The 13,687-nt window shown below is 45.7% G+C and overlaps 2 protein-coding genes across 2 annotated transcripts; both read left to right on the forward strand.

The window, feature by feature from the left end:
* The first annotated feature begins 389 nt into the window (after positions 1 to 389).
* On the forward strand, positions 390 to 4,015 carry LOC135824480 (uncharacterized). Its single transcript, XM_065337215.1, has 3 exons — positions 390 to 717; positions 2,003 to 2,167; positions 3,123 to 4,015. Exons 2-3 carry the CDS (start codon positions 2,041 to 2,043, stop codon positions 3,566 to 3,568), a joined length of 573 nt encoding a protein of 190 aa, XP_065193287.1. The 5' UTR covers positions 390 to 717; positions 2,003 to 2,040; the 3' UTR covers positions 3,569 to 4,015.
* Positions 4,016 to 10,465: 6,450 nt separating this feature from the next.
* On the forward strand, positions 10,466 to 13,155 carry LOC135825348 (large ribosomal subunit protein uL16-like). Its single transcript, XM_065338084.1, has 6 exons — positions 10,466 to 10,541; positions 10,632 to 10,671; positions 10,820 to 10,878; positions 11,007 to 11,253; positions 11,649 to 11,811; positions 12,753 to 13,155. The coding sequence occupies exons 1-6, from the start codon at positions 10,472 to 10,474 to the stop codon at positions 12,912 to 12,914; spliced, it is 741 nt and encodes a 246-aa protein (XP_065194156.1). The 5' UTR covers positions 10,466 to 10,471; the 3' UTR covers positions 12,915 to 13,155.
* Positions 13,156 to 13,687: the final 532 nt, after the last annotated feature.

Here is a 13,687-nt window from a genome sequence, read left to right on the forward strand (position 1 = left end):
TTTGTTGTGCACGGTATTTGCGTCTTCATGGTCTTAGTCATGATGAGTGTGTCCGCTCTATCGTCTGATCACCTGACAAAGCTATGCTGGCACCTTCACAGTCTTCGCAGTCAACTGAGTTTTTCTCTCGTCGGGTGCATGTCTGGGGAGAGATATTGACAAGTCAGGCGACGAAGGCGATCAAAGCATGCGACAGTAGACTCCAGCAGACTGCAGTGCAGAAATGTATTACCACAAAACTGTGATTGTGAACTGACACTTGCACAGTAGTCAGTACGCAAGCAGAAAGACCACTACACAAGTCATGTACGTCATATCCATCATCATAGCATTACTTGAAGGTATCACCGTATCTTCCTAATACTAGTAATAGTATAAGAACGATGAACACATGAAGAAATCCAACACTTGTCAAGAGGCCCAGTCCTGATCAAGCTTGCCTTGCTCTCGCGCTCCGATCCGAGTTCTTGCATCGGTTGGACTGCCTGGACAAGTCAAAAATTTCCTACAGTAATACTAATAGGTTTGCTTCAGTGTTCAGTGCAGTCTGCATATGCACACGTGTTGATAACGTTACGTACCGAGATTTGTGAGGACACTAGCAAGCAAGTCAGTGCAGCAACATAGTGCTGTAGTACATGTAGTCGTGGGGAGAACGCTTCGCTGATCGCTAGGCACAGCAAGCCGCAGACCACTGAGATATTCGCCTAGATAGAGGTAAGGGATATTATACTGGATGCGGGAGGGTGTTGCATGGTTTACTGCTCCACGTAGGCATTGAATGGGACATATTGCATGGTTGCTAAAAATTATTCTTACTATTATTATGAAAATGACCCAAAGGCAATAGGCCTATCGAGGGTTCATTTGAATGAAGTTGAAGACACCACTGCAGCTAGCTGTACTTATGGTTGAAAACTAGGGTTCATTTGATTGAAAGAACAGTACAAGACTATTAGATCTACTAGTACAGTACTAGTGGTACCAGTATGTACACGTACAAAGACAGGTAGGGCTTGATGAGATTGCAAAGAGGGGTGCTTGGTCTCATCGTACTGACCAGAGATATCTTGAATAAATTAGAGCCGCTGGTGACACGCAGCCCAGCACCACACGTACACACGTACACACGTACACACACACACACACACACACACACACACACTTGTACTTGGACTTGCTGCTCACTGCCAAAACTGGTCACGTGGGTCTCCCCGGGAAAGGGCAGAGAGACTCAAAAGGAATCTTGGAAAGATGACTCAATTGGCTATTGAACCGCTCAATGGCCGACAGCCCCTGAAACCCCCAAAACTCTGGGTAGACTTGCAAATGATCCCACTTATGGGCTCACCACACCTCACTGAGTAAGTGGGTGAGGACAAGGTGCAGAAAAAGGATTGACGGCGTCAGGGTATCCGTCCAGGGATCCAACTGCAGTTACCCCTGTCCCCAGTGAAGGTAATACTTGCTACTAGCGTGGGTGGCTAAATCAGGGTGAATCCAATATAAGCTTCACTAGCTTCAAATAGAAAGTACACACACACACACACACACACACACACACACACACACACACACACACACACTGTTCTGCATGTGTACTCAACCACAGCAGTACATACACTGATACAGTACATTCATGAAGTCGAATTTCAGGGGAAACACTGGCCTGTTCTAAGCATTGGGGGCACGATCACTTCAATGCACATCGGGAGTCCATTCATAAAAAGATGATATCCCACCTTTAGCCATAAATGGGTCCAATTGTGAGATTTTTCACAACTATTTTTCTTTGCAATCCGGGCCCCCATAGAATACCTCCAATTATGTGTACGGTGCACTGAGTTTTTGATACCCCACTCGCATTGAGTTGTGACATGGAGTATCAGCCATAGCTACGGTACATACTAGTATCCGCTTATAGAGATGAATTGCTCAAAAGCAAAGACCAACGCTATGGGCGATACGTACTTTGCTCCTTTTCTTCGAATGTCTTTTGCAGTTTGGCAAGTAAAAGAGTGGACATAGACAGCTACAGCTATGGCCGCCATCTTTAACAGCCGGTTATACCTCGTTGTTGTCGTCGTGATGGTCATTGCTCTGCAGTGTACCTATGCCAGGAACCATGATGCAATGGGACATGACCCAGTACCCAACTATTGTCAATGTAGGTGACAGTCCTCCATGTGTGTGTGTGGGGGGGGGGGGGTCTTTCTTCTCTTTCTCGGACTCTTCCTGACTTTTCTTTCATTCTCCTGGGTGGTTACCAACAGCCAGAGTATGTGGTGTGGTGTGTGTGTGTGTAGAAAAAATAGAAAAAAGAAAAAAATGGAAAAATGAAAAATAGGGATTCACTGGCCAGAAAAAGTCACTTCAATCAGCTGTGTGGTGGATACCAGGCTAAAAATAGTGGCGGTCAATTCATCAGCCTTGCAAGCTGTTGAATGATGTAATCCCAGCACAAGTTGCTATGTCTAACATAGCTGTTCGCTATCATCGCTTCCGCGATGGGCAGGTCTGAGGTCTGAGGTGTGTGTGTGTGTGTGTGCCAGTTAGTTCTGTCGGTGGATACACTTCTACCAGATACAGTAAAACCTGATGTAAGCGACCACCTGCTCTTAACGACCGTTTTTCCATGCACGGACAGCTCTACACAGACACTGTGGTACATGGTTATAAAGACCACCTGCTTTTCCTTGCACCGTGGGGTGGTCGCTTAAACCAGGTTTTACTGCAGTGCTGGGTCTGTTGCCAACGAGCTCGGCAGCTTGGAAGTGTAATGTTGTACCTGCCACTTCAGAACCACAGGAAGCAGTTTTGATCAAGGAGCCCTACACAATCATAATGTGTAGGGCTCCCTGATTTTGATTGTTCCGGCAGTGTCCTGACCTTGCAAACTTTGTGTATGATATGGCGAGTACACATGACCTCCATACTAAAGTAGCGGCCAAAATGGCGTAAAAATAGAAATCACAACAGTTTGGGTCCGATGATCCCCCCTCCCCCCTCTGCACTTTTGTTCTGGCTATGCATATAAGTATAACCCCATGTGTGTTTGTGTGTGCAAATGCGTGTGTGTTCATGCGTGCATATATTTGTGTTCGTGTGTGCGTGTATTCTAGACACCATCAACCTGGCGGCTAAGGGGTATGACGTGGTGGCCTACTTCAGCCTGGATGCCAAGTCGAACGGCACGATAGGCAGTTCCGAGCACTCGTTCGTCTTCAACAATGCCACCTTCCACTTCTCTTCCGTGCAGAACATGGTCATGTTCAAGAGCAATCCCTGGAAGTATCACCCGGCCTTTGGCGGCTTCTGCGCGTTCGGCATGGCCAAGTTCCCGTCGACACTCAAGGAGCTCCAGCAGCATCCCCCGATCGGGCCGCCTATCTGCCCTCTAACCCAGTGGACGGTGTTCAACGGCACCCTGTACCTGAACGACTGCGCGACCCGCGATCAGTGGCTGGCCAATCGCGACACGTTCATCAAGGATGCAGTGGACCGATGGCAGAGCTACTTTGGCATGCAACACGGTGGGCCGACAAACATTGACTGCTTCGGTCCATAACAAAGGCAGCATAGCAGAACTGCATTGCACACATGCAAGAATTGATGAAATGGAATCTTACACGAGTTAAAGTGCATGACACATGTATTTTGTCAATTATTTGCACAGACCTTGACCGATCAGCTATTTACGCGATCTGTCAGCACGAAGTCTTAAATCGACACCCATCGCTTTTAAAAACACCCAAGATCCGGGAATTCTTTTGCCCTTTTTAATTTTTTTTATTTGCCACGACCCTTTTGTCTTCACAGTAGAGTCACGGCCCAAGAACTGATTCATCCAAGGGCTGCTTCATCCCGAGGCGTTCTTACTTTTCACGAATCTGGCTGCGTTCTTAGAAACAATTTGTACCGCATGTATCGTAAACTCATAATGATTACGATCCGCGGTCTTGGTTAGTCGTCACCGTTCCCATGGTAAAATACGAATGAATGATACTACTACAGACCCAGGTTCACGTGTGATTTGTGTGTGCCAGCTTGTTCGATTCGTGGGTGCAAGTTTAGACGAAAGTAGTTGTGCCTGTTGCCTCCAGGCTTTGCTGCTTTTAGGTGTACACTCAAACAGCGCCTGGACTTGGTTCTTGCATATAATCCGCAATGGTGCAAAAAAACACCATAACGGTTTTACCCCTAACGGTTAACTGCTAAGCTAACGGTCGGTTTAACGGTTATAACCTATAAGCCACGGCAATCCTGCGGACTCTTTTTTAACCGTATATTTGACTATACTCATTCAAAAATGTACCCTATTCAGTACAACGCACACTTGTACATTCTCTTGCATGCTCATTCATATGTACTCTCACACCAAGAGACCAGCTATGACCGAGTTGACAGCCCAGAAATTGCGTACGCGTGCGACAGCCTGCGAAAGTGCATACTTTGCAACGCCTTGATACTTGAAAAATTGACTGAAAAGTTACTGCGTAACCGTTATCTTTATCGGTTAACCGTTAATTCTTCGTAACCGGTCTGCAACCGGTTAATCGGACTAACCGTTTGAGCCCTATATCCCACCCTAACATTTGTATCAGATATTGGTAAAATGCAGTTGGATCCGGGGACGAATACCCTGATGCCATAAAACAGCATTTCCATTCCATGTCCTCACCAATGCACTTACTGTAGTGCATTATGATGAGCTGTTGACTGGGTTTATTATTATTTTTATAATATCTTTGAAGTTTATCCATAGGCTGGACTTTGGGGGGGGGGGGGGGGGGGTGGTTGTGGAGTATTTGTTCTTCCAGGAGTCCATAATCCCGGATTATGGACTCTTGGTTCTTTCGATAAGAGCATGCGAGACAAAGAATACGCATGAGTACCGGTACTCCTTTTGTGCCTGGTAGCCATGCGCGTCGCAATGATGCAATGTTTGTGTTGGCATGTGTGTAGCGTATCGTAATTCGTAAGTATGATCTTGAACACAAACATGTATCGATCGCATGCTATGTTGGATGTAGTTATGGAAATCTGTGGCAGTGTTCATTTTACTGATCTGCTCTATTTTTGCAGCCCACAAATGAAAAGTACCAGTTGATCTGCCACACCGCTTTACCCTTGTTTGCCTCTAACCAAGGAGTCGTATAATACACTGAATGTGTTGCGTTCCTGTGATTCCTTTCTGTTCTCACATTTTGTTGAGCTTGAATGAAGATCTTGTGTCAACGTCAAGCATAGTACAGTACTGTAAAAGCAGAAAATTTCGTCGGTCAATAATTTCGTCCAACTCCAAAGAAAAGGAGTTCGTCCGGTCGAAAATTTCGTCCATGGATCATAAGAGTGTATTGAAAAGCTGGACAAATCGACATTAGCCCGAAATTTACTAGCTATGCAGAAGACGTTACTTCAGTAACGTCTGGCGCTAGCCAGGGTCCACACAGCTTTAATTCCCGTAGCTATGCAGAAGACGTTACTTCAGTAACGTCTGGCGCTAGCCAGGGTCCACACAGCTTTAATTTGGTGTTTGTTTGTTTGTGTCACGCCTGGCGCTATCCCGTATCTGTACCGTACTGTACCGTACCAGCAAAGACAGCTGGCTACTATATGTTTGTTTGTTTGTGCCATCGACATGCCTGGCGCTATCCCGTACCTGTCCCGTACCATCAAGAGTACGGTACCATCAAGAGAATGAGTATATATGCGAAGTGTACCGGGGGAATGCATTCAGTGCAGTAACATTTTGTGTGGATATATGTGCGAGGCCGAGAACCCACTAGCAGGCTGGCTGGTCCGCCTGTCGACCAGCCCAGGGGCCAGGGATCGCATGTAGGCTGATAGCATAATATTAATAATTATAAAGTATCAGATTGAGTAATTATAACGTATATACAGTCATGGAGATCTATAGCAGGGAGTCATATTATGTAAACGACTCCCTGCTGTATGGGGAGATTTTCTGAAAAAAATACGAAGTAGGGAGACGAGTGAATGCAATCAGAAAATCTCCCCATACAGCAGGGAGTCATATTATGTAAACGACTCCCTGCTGTATGGGGAGATTTTCTGAAAAAAATACGAAGTAGGGAGACGAGTAAATGCAATCAGAATGCCGTCAGTATAATAATAATAGACATCCTTAGCTAAAAAAACGCTAACGTAAACGCAAACCGTTCCGTACTTCGGATCGTTCAAGCTGACTTTTCCCTTTTAGCACAAAGTACGTTATAGTTGAGACGAAGTAGTCGTGACAACCATGGCGATATGAATTTTCGTGGAAACAGATGCGGGAAATTCAAAATTTTGAACCAGGGATTAGTTTGCTGTCGTTCCGAAAGAATACCTTGGCGAGGTCTTTTACTCTGGAATAGCAAAAGCACGGCGAAAATGAGTTTTCGCTGTTTCCAGGTCCTTGGAAAATCTTTCCTAAACGCAGCACCGAAGACTGTAAGGGTTCTCCAGCTCCTTCCTCAGGAGTGCCATGGAACTGGTCCTTTGTTTGCCAGATGGGATAGAGGGAGAAAGGCACGAAGCAGAGGACGCAGACATTGTCAACTGAAAGGCAAAACTCGCCAAAAAAGCTAAATGTCACAAGAGGAAGCAATCTCGACTCTCATCTCAATCTGCACGTGCTTTTTATCTCCCGCCAGTTACAAAACAATGCGAGTTTTTGCATTTTTTGCAGAGTTTCCATAACGAACGTCGGCCCGTTATTTTGAGCTCTGTAACGTTTTTCCGTTATCTGATAACATCTTTTGTCACGGCTGGGAGTGAGTACCGTAAAAGTTAGCGTTATCGTACTTTTGCTAAGGATATCTAATAAGAAGAAGAACGCCCGTGATCGGCAGAGTCAGCGCCGGTCCCATAGCTATGCAGAAGGCGTTACTTGTACTTCAGTATCTCATTGAAACGTTTTTGCAATACAATGATGTAGCTAATCAAGGGAAAAAGCATTTCCATCAGTTCTAACAACATGCACGATGAGCTAGGCAACAAAGCATAGCGCAGGGCCCTGAGCTTCCAAGCTCTCTCGTTTGGTATTTGCGTGTTTGTTTGTTTGTTTGTGTCACGCCTGGCGCTATCCCGTATCTGTCCCGTACCGTACCATCAAACACAGCTGGCCACATATACAGCTGGCCGCAATATTCAAATAGGGCTTTCAAACGCAAGATCATAACGTGAAGCAACTTGGAAGAATGGGTATGAATGCGAAGTGTATGGGGGAATGCATGTAGGGCGATAGTGCGGATTCGAATCCCAGGATATGCCTGAAAAAAAAATAGGAGAATTGAAAAATTGATAACATCCCTATGCTTTTTTTGCCGTCATCAAGGCGGTAGACGGTGTCGTATTACCCTCGATCGTACCTGTCCCGTACCGTACCATCAAAGACGGCTGGCCACAATGCATATTCAAATAGGGCTTTCAAATGCAAGATCATAACGTGAAGCAACTTGGAAGAATCAGTATGTATGCGAAGTGTATCGGGGAATGCATGCAGGGCGCGCGATAGTGCGGGTTCGAATCTCTGGTTATGTCTTGAAAAAAAAGAATTTTTTTAAAGAATTTATAACATCCCTATCAATTTTTTTGTCTAGGTCATCAAGGCAAAAAAGCATAGCGTAGGGCCCTGAGCTTCCAAGCTCTCTCGTTTAGTCCAAAAGCTCCTTGGTCGAAAAGGACGAAATCAAATTGCAGCCGAATATTTCTACTTTACAGTATTGTACTACTAGTACTCCGGGGCTAGAACTCTGAGTCTCTCCTCTCACCCTGGTACTTTATGTACTCCGAGTAACAACGAAACAGCCCTAGTATATATATTTTTTTTAATATTAAAAAAATTGGATCGACATCATTGTGCTAGCTTTAAAAACACTCGAGCCTTTTAAAGGGGAAGTATACCATAAAATCAAATTTTCACCAATTGTAGTCTTCTGGGTGCTGAGTCGAATGGTCTTGGTCCGAGGAAGCTGCGACGCTCCCTTCCTACTTGAATCCCAATCGAACTCGCGCACTTCCACCGAAACTGGGTGACTGCGCCCTACTAGATGGGGATTTGTATGCAAAAATGTCACTAAAAGCGCCATTTCGTTCTTATAAAAGCACGGATGACCGCGATTGGCCCATATATTGTAGTCTTTTGGACGCTGAGTCGACTGGTTTTGGTCCGAAAAGGCTGCGATGCAGCGTTCCTCCTTTATTCCCAATCGAACGTGGTTGAACAAGCGGTCACGTGCTCCTGGGTGCCCAAATCACCTGGTCACCGCGCCAGCAGGCTACAACTTTCACACCAAGGTTCCACTCGAGTTCAACTCGAGTGACAGGACTGCACCCAAAAAAGGTCAAACAGGCTAGTAAGTTGTACCCTGCAGGCACGGTGACCAGGTGACCGGTGTACGCAGGAGCACGTGACCCCTTGTTCAACCATGTTCGATTGGGAATAAAGGAGGAACGCTGCATCGCAGCCTTTTCGGACCAAAACCAGTCGACTCAGCGTCCAAAAGACAACATATGGGCCAATCGCGGTCATCCGTGCTTTTATAAGAACGAAATGGCGCTTTTAGTGACATTTTGCATACAAATCCCCATCTAGTAGGGCGCAGTCACCCAGTTTCGGTGGAAGTGCGCGAGTTCGATTGGGATTCAAGTAGGAAGGGAGCGTCTCAGCTTCCTCGGACCAAGACCATTCGACTCAGCACCCCGAAGACTAAAACTGGTGAAAATTTGATTTTAGGGTATACTTCCCCTTTAAGCCGTCACTGAATGCCACAGCCCCCAGTTAAGAACGGCGGTGTTGATTTCGGAATACAGAGGATTCCGTACCAATTGTTTCTAAGAACGTGCTATGAGAACGCAGCCAGATTGCTGAAAAGCAAGAAGAGCCCAGGCTAACGCCTGGAAAACAACGTTCTTGGACTCGCAACTGTACTGTACGTCTGGCAAGCATTCACTCTTCGCCATCCCGGTCGCTTTGAAGGCTGGTATAACAGTCCAGGACCGTCAGAAACGTACTGGCATGGTACATGTATCACATTAAAATTTAACGTCAACGTGGGCATTTTGTAAGTAATAGTTGGACATTCCCTGCTTATACGCCTCACATGTGGTCGGGGTTTCAGGATTGAATTATTGGTAAAGTAGAGCCGCGCGTCCAAGAACATTGCATAATTTGTTTCCTGGGGCGTTTAAAATTTTCAGCAATCAGGCTGTGTTCTTATAGCACGTTCTTAGAAACGATTCATACTCAATCTCCGTACTGGATCATTATGTATCCCAAAAGCTGAAGGAGAACCAAATCCACTGCTCATAACTTAAGCCTGTGGCGCTCTTAGCATTTCAGGCTGGACGTTCTTGGGTTCCATTCTTCGGCGCACAACTCTACTGTAGCAGGAAGCATGTCACTGGTGGAATCCTGGCAGAGTATATAACCCCCCCCCCCCCCCCCCCCAAGAGTGTGCAACGCCTGATCCAGCTCTACATAGGGTCATGGTCGAGCGTAATTGGATCTTTGCGTCATTATACCGTACATGTACACATCTGAGGGGAACCCAGGGAGTCGCGGGGACTCTCGGTTCAAAAACAACGGTGCCGTGCCTCGAGACCGGCCTTGCGCTGGTGCGGAGTGTACGCATGACATCAGAAGATCCGACTACGCTCGGCCAAGACCCCATGCAGAGCTGGATCAGGCGTTGCACACTCTGGGGGAGGGGGTTAGGTACTCTTGGTAAGCACCCAAGATACGGATCGTTCGTACATGTGCGTGTGTGTTTGTGTGTACGTTGTTACTGGGCCATGGGTAGAAAACAACACACCAATTGTAGTAAATAAGTGAAACAGGGGATGGTTCAAATCGTGGTGCTCCATGCATTCCAGACCAGCACTTGCATGAATGCAGCCTCCACGCAGTACTGTTCGTCCATAGCTAGATATCACAATGCAGCTGCTACCAGTTGAATCCAGAAGCACCTCTCACTGACTGATCAGCTATGTACAGCATACACGTATATGACGTACGTCCAATGGAAGGAAGTTCTTTGAACAAATCGAATGCACTGGAGCATCAAAGACACAAAGTCACCAAGATCTTAAAAAGTAAAAGCTAAGAGCTCAAAAATGGGCACTGCGTAACTGTTACTTTGCAGATCAGCAATATGTCTAGAATGATCCAAAGATGGAAGACAAGTCAGCATCACCACTAGGCACTACATGTAATCATGGTAATCACGCTCAGAAAAGCAACTGAACAAAAAAGCTCCATCATCCATCTCGAAGCATCTCACAAAACTGTCAACTCGCTCCTGTGTTGTCGAGTTGGTAGAAAATTGAGCAGAAAATCTTGAAACCGACGGACTAAACCAGAGGAATTTGACTGATGTTAGCTGTTTTTGGTGTGTTTTAGGTCGCACACCAGAGGTTTACATACATTTTGACGGTTTTACATAAATTTCGTCACGAGAATGCTATGTACGCATGCGCGAGGTGTCCATCTTCCTTTCTCTCCAAACTGCTGCACAGGGAACTTGTGTTTCTTGGTGAGTTGATCATCTTTCTACGAATTGTCTTGACGTTGCGGACATCATCAAGTAGTATTTGTTGTTGCTGTTTGCTGCGTAATTAAATAGCCAGCAGAACCGTCACAATGGGACGTCGTCCAGCGCGGTGGTAAGGCTTGGTTTTCTCGTTCCCCATTCTTATTTGTTGAAAAATTGTCAGACATAGCTTATGTTTTTTTTGTGGGACATGTGTGTTACTTTCCTGTCTCTTTGTCGTCTATCTTGATCTCTTGGTAAACGTGCGTTCTGCCTTTTAGTTACCGCTATTGCAAGAACAAGCCATACCCGAAGTCTCGTTTCTGTCGTGGTGTGCCCGGTATGTAACCTTCGTAAAATATGAAGTGATGTTCTATGTTCACTGGTGTATGTTTTACTGCATCCAAATCACTGAGATTGAGAATCTAGCACTCTAACTAAGACTTGTGTAATGTGTATTCTTTCCAGACGCCAAGATCCGCATATTCGATCTTGGTCGCAAGAAGGCAGACTGTGCAGACTTCCCCCTCTGTATCCATTTGGTGTCGGACGAAATTGAACAGATTGGCAGTGAAGCCCTTGAGGCCGCACGTATCTGTGCCAACAAGTACCTTGTGAAGCATGCTGGTAAGGATCAGTTCCACATGAGAGTGCGGGTCCATCCCTTCCACGTCCTGCGTATCAACAAGATGTTGTCGTGTGCCGGTGCTGATCGGTGAGTTCTCAATGTAAAATCATACATTTTTACTTGACAATTGTCGTGTACGCATGCATACCTACTAACACGCCAGACGGTAAACTAGTGTAAATGGACATTCTTTCTTAATTGTTGCCCACACATTCACAACCAGCTTACTCGTGCCAAATGTATCGAACTTTCTACTAATCAAGCTCCATGCGAATATGTTCTTTGTCGATCTTAGAAATAGAATTCAGTTGAAATTATGCAATTATTTCTCAAGTGAAAAATTGTGCACAAATCTTTACTTTCAATTTTTGTGATATTACGTACTAGAACTAGGTCAATGTTATTGTCAGTGCTCTAGTAGCCTGATCAAAGTGCTATGCTAATAAGCAAGGTTTCTATTGTGCTGCTTCTCCCGTTCACAGTCTTCAGACCGGAATGCGTGGTGCTTTCGGAAAGCCCCAGGGTACCGTTGCTCGTGTGAAGATTGGACAGCCCCTCCTGTCCATCCGTACCCGTGATGTCCACATGGCCAAGGCCATTGAGGCTCTCCGTCGTTCCAAGTTCAAGTTCGCTGGTCGCCAGAAGGTGAGTCACACGATATTTTCATATTGTGACTACTAGAAGTTCGAGTTCTCCCCTCGGATGTGTAGTTGCGTAATACGGTACCATGTGTTTCAACAACCACACCCATGACATATTTACCGGTTGTGTCCTGTTATAGGGTTGTTAATACGAGCAGTTGTGGATGTCGTGCACACTGCGTCTAATTGTATCGAAATCACGGGTTTAGCTGGTATCAGGATGCCTAACATTTGAACAAATTTGGTACCAGTATGGCCAGCCTTGTTTAGTAATAGCAAGAGTCCATAACCCCCAGAGTGTGCAATGCGCAATAGGGTCTTGTCACGACTCGTTTTCAACATTGCGTCATTTTCATGTAGCTGCGCGTGCAGGCCGCTACATGAAAATGACGTTATGTTGAAAACGAGTCGTGACAAGACCCTATCGGGCGTTGCCCACTCTGTGGGTTATGGACTCTTGGTATTAGTCATGTGATAGTTATAAATTACAGTACCAGTACTTTGTGTATAACACATGTGTAGAATACACTGCAGATCATGGACATATCATCGGAATTGTGCCAATTTACCAAAACTCCTTATCCAATTCTCTAACCGTCTGTGCATGTCCTTTCATGCCACCCAACAACCTTGTGTAGATAACACCCGTAGCTGTTTTACCCAGGTTTCCTGGTCATGGCGTGCAGGTGTTGTGTTTAAAAGCTGGCTGTCTGTCAGCTGTGCAACCTCCTCTCACCTTGGGGTTGCTCCGTTTTCCGCCTTGTTGCAATGATGAGAAACTATTCCGATTGACTGTGGTGACTTTTGTTTTAATTTCTGAGCAACAGGGCGGCAGCGTGGATGTGTGATGTTTTTGTTTTGGTTCCACATACCATAGGTTTCCTGTGGCAGTGATGTGACTGGGGAATGTGTCTGTTTTTTTGTTGTTATGGTGGCTGTTCTTAGATCTACATGTCCAAGAAGTGGGGATTCACCAAGTACCCGCGTGAGAACTTCGAGGCCAAGACTGCTGCTGGCATCTATGAACCAGACGGTGTCCATTGCCAGTACAAGCCCGACCACGGTCCCCTGGCTGCATGGAAGAAGCGTATGGCCTCCAGGCATTAAGCGCGTTCTTTCCTGTTCTTGAAGCCACCAACAACCAGCTTGCCACTACCATCACAACAGCAACGAGAGAAATAAACAATTGGAAAAGAAAATAATCTGTGCTTTTTGTGTGCGTGTCTGTGTGTTTGTCTTGCATGCTGCATCTTCACTAGTGCACTCTGACTTTCTTTTGTAGACGTTGTACAGCTGCTCAAAGGCTTCTAATGGCAGAGTATTGAAAACCAAGAATGTGCAGCTCTGATGCGTCTCTGTAATGGTGATATTCCTGGGATTATGTCACTACAGGGATAAAGTGTGTATGCGCGGGTCTCTCTCTCTCTCTCTCTCTCTCTCTCTCTCTCTCTCTCTCTCTCTCTCTTGCTCTCAGCTGTCATGTAATCCTTGTCGTGACACCCGTGTAGAAAAGTTCAGAAGTTGCATGCTTTGGTTTTCAATTTCTCTGTGCGTAACCATGATTGTGCAAGGAGCTGGAAAGAAATCGCCCATTGTAGAACTATTTCATTTCTTCAGACTACATGTATTAAAAGGCCGATTGACAATACAGTAGAGTCGCGCCCTGAAGAACGTCTAGCCTGAAAACGAATTATTACTTGGCTGAAGCTAAGAACGGCTGTGTTATTTTTTTCTGACAGCTTGTGGGATACATGTCATAATTATGATCCAGTACGGATTGTTTCTAAGAACGCAGCCCAATTGCTGAAAAATAAGAACGTCCCAGGCTAACCCCTTGGACCCAACGTTCTTTGGTGCGTGACTCTACTGTACAGCTTTTT

This window comes from Sycon ciliatum, chromosome 9 (assembly GCF_964019385.1).
Source record: "Sycon ciliatum chromosome 9, ocSycCili1.1, whole genome shotgun sequence".
In the NCBI taxonomy this organism is placed as follows: Eukaryota; Metazoa; Porifera; class Calcarea; order Leucosolenida; family Sycettidae; genus Sycon; species Sycon ciliatum.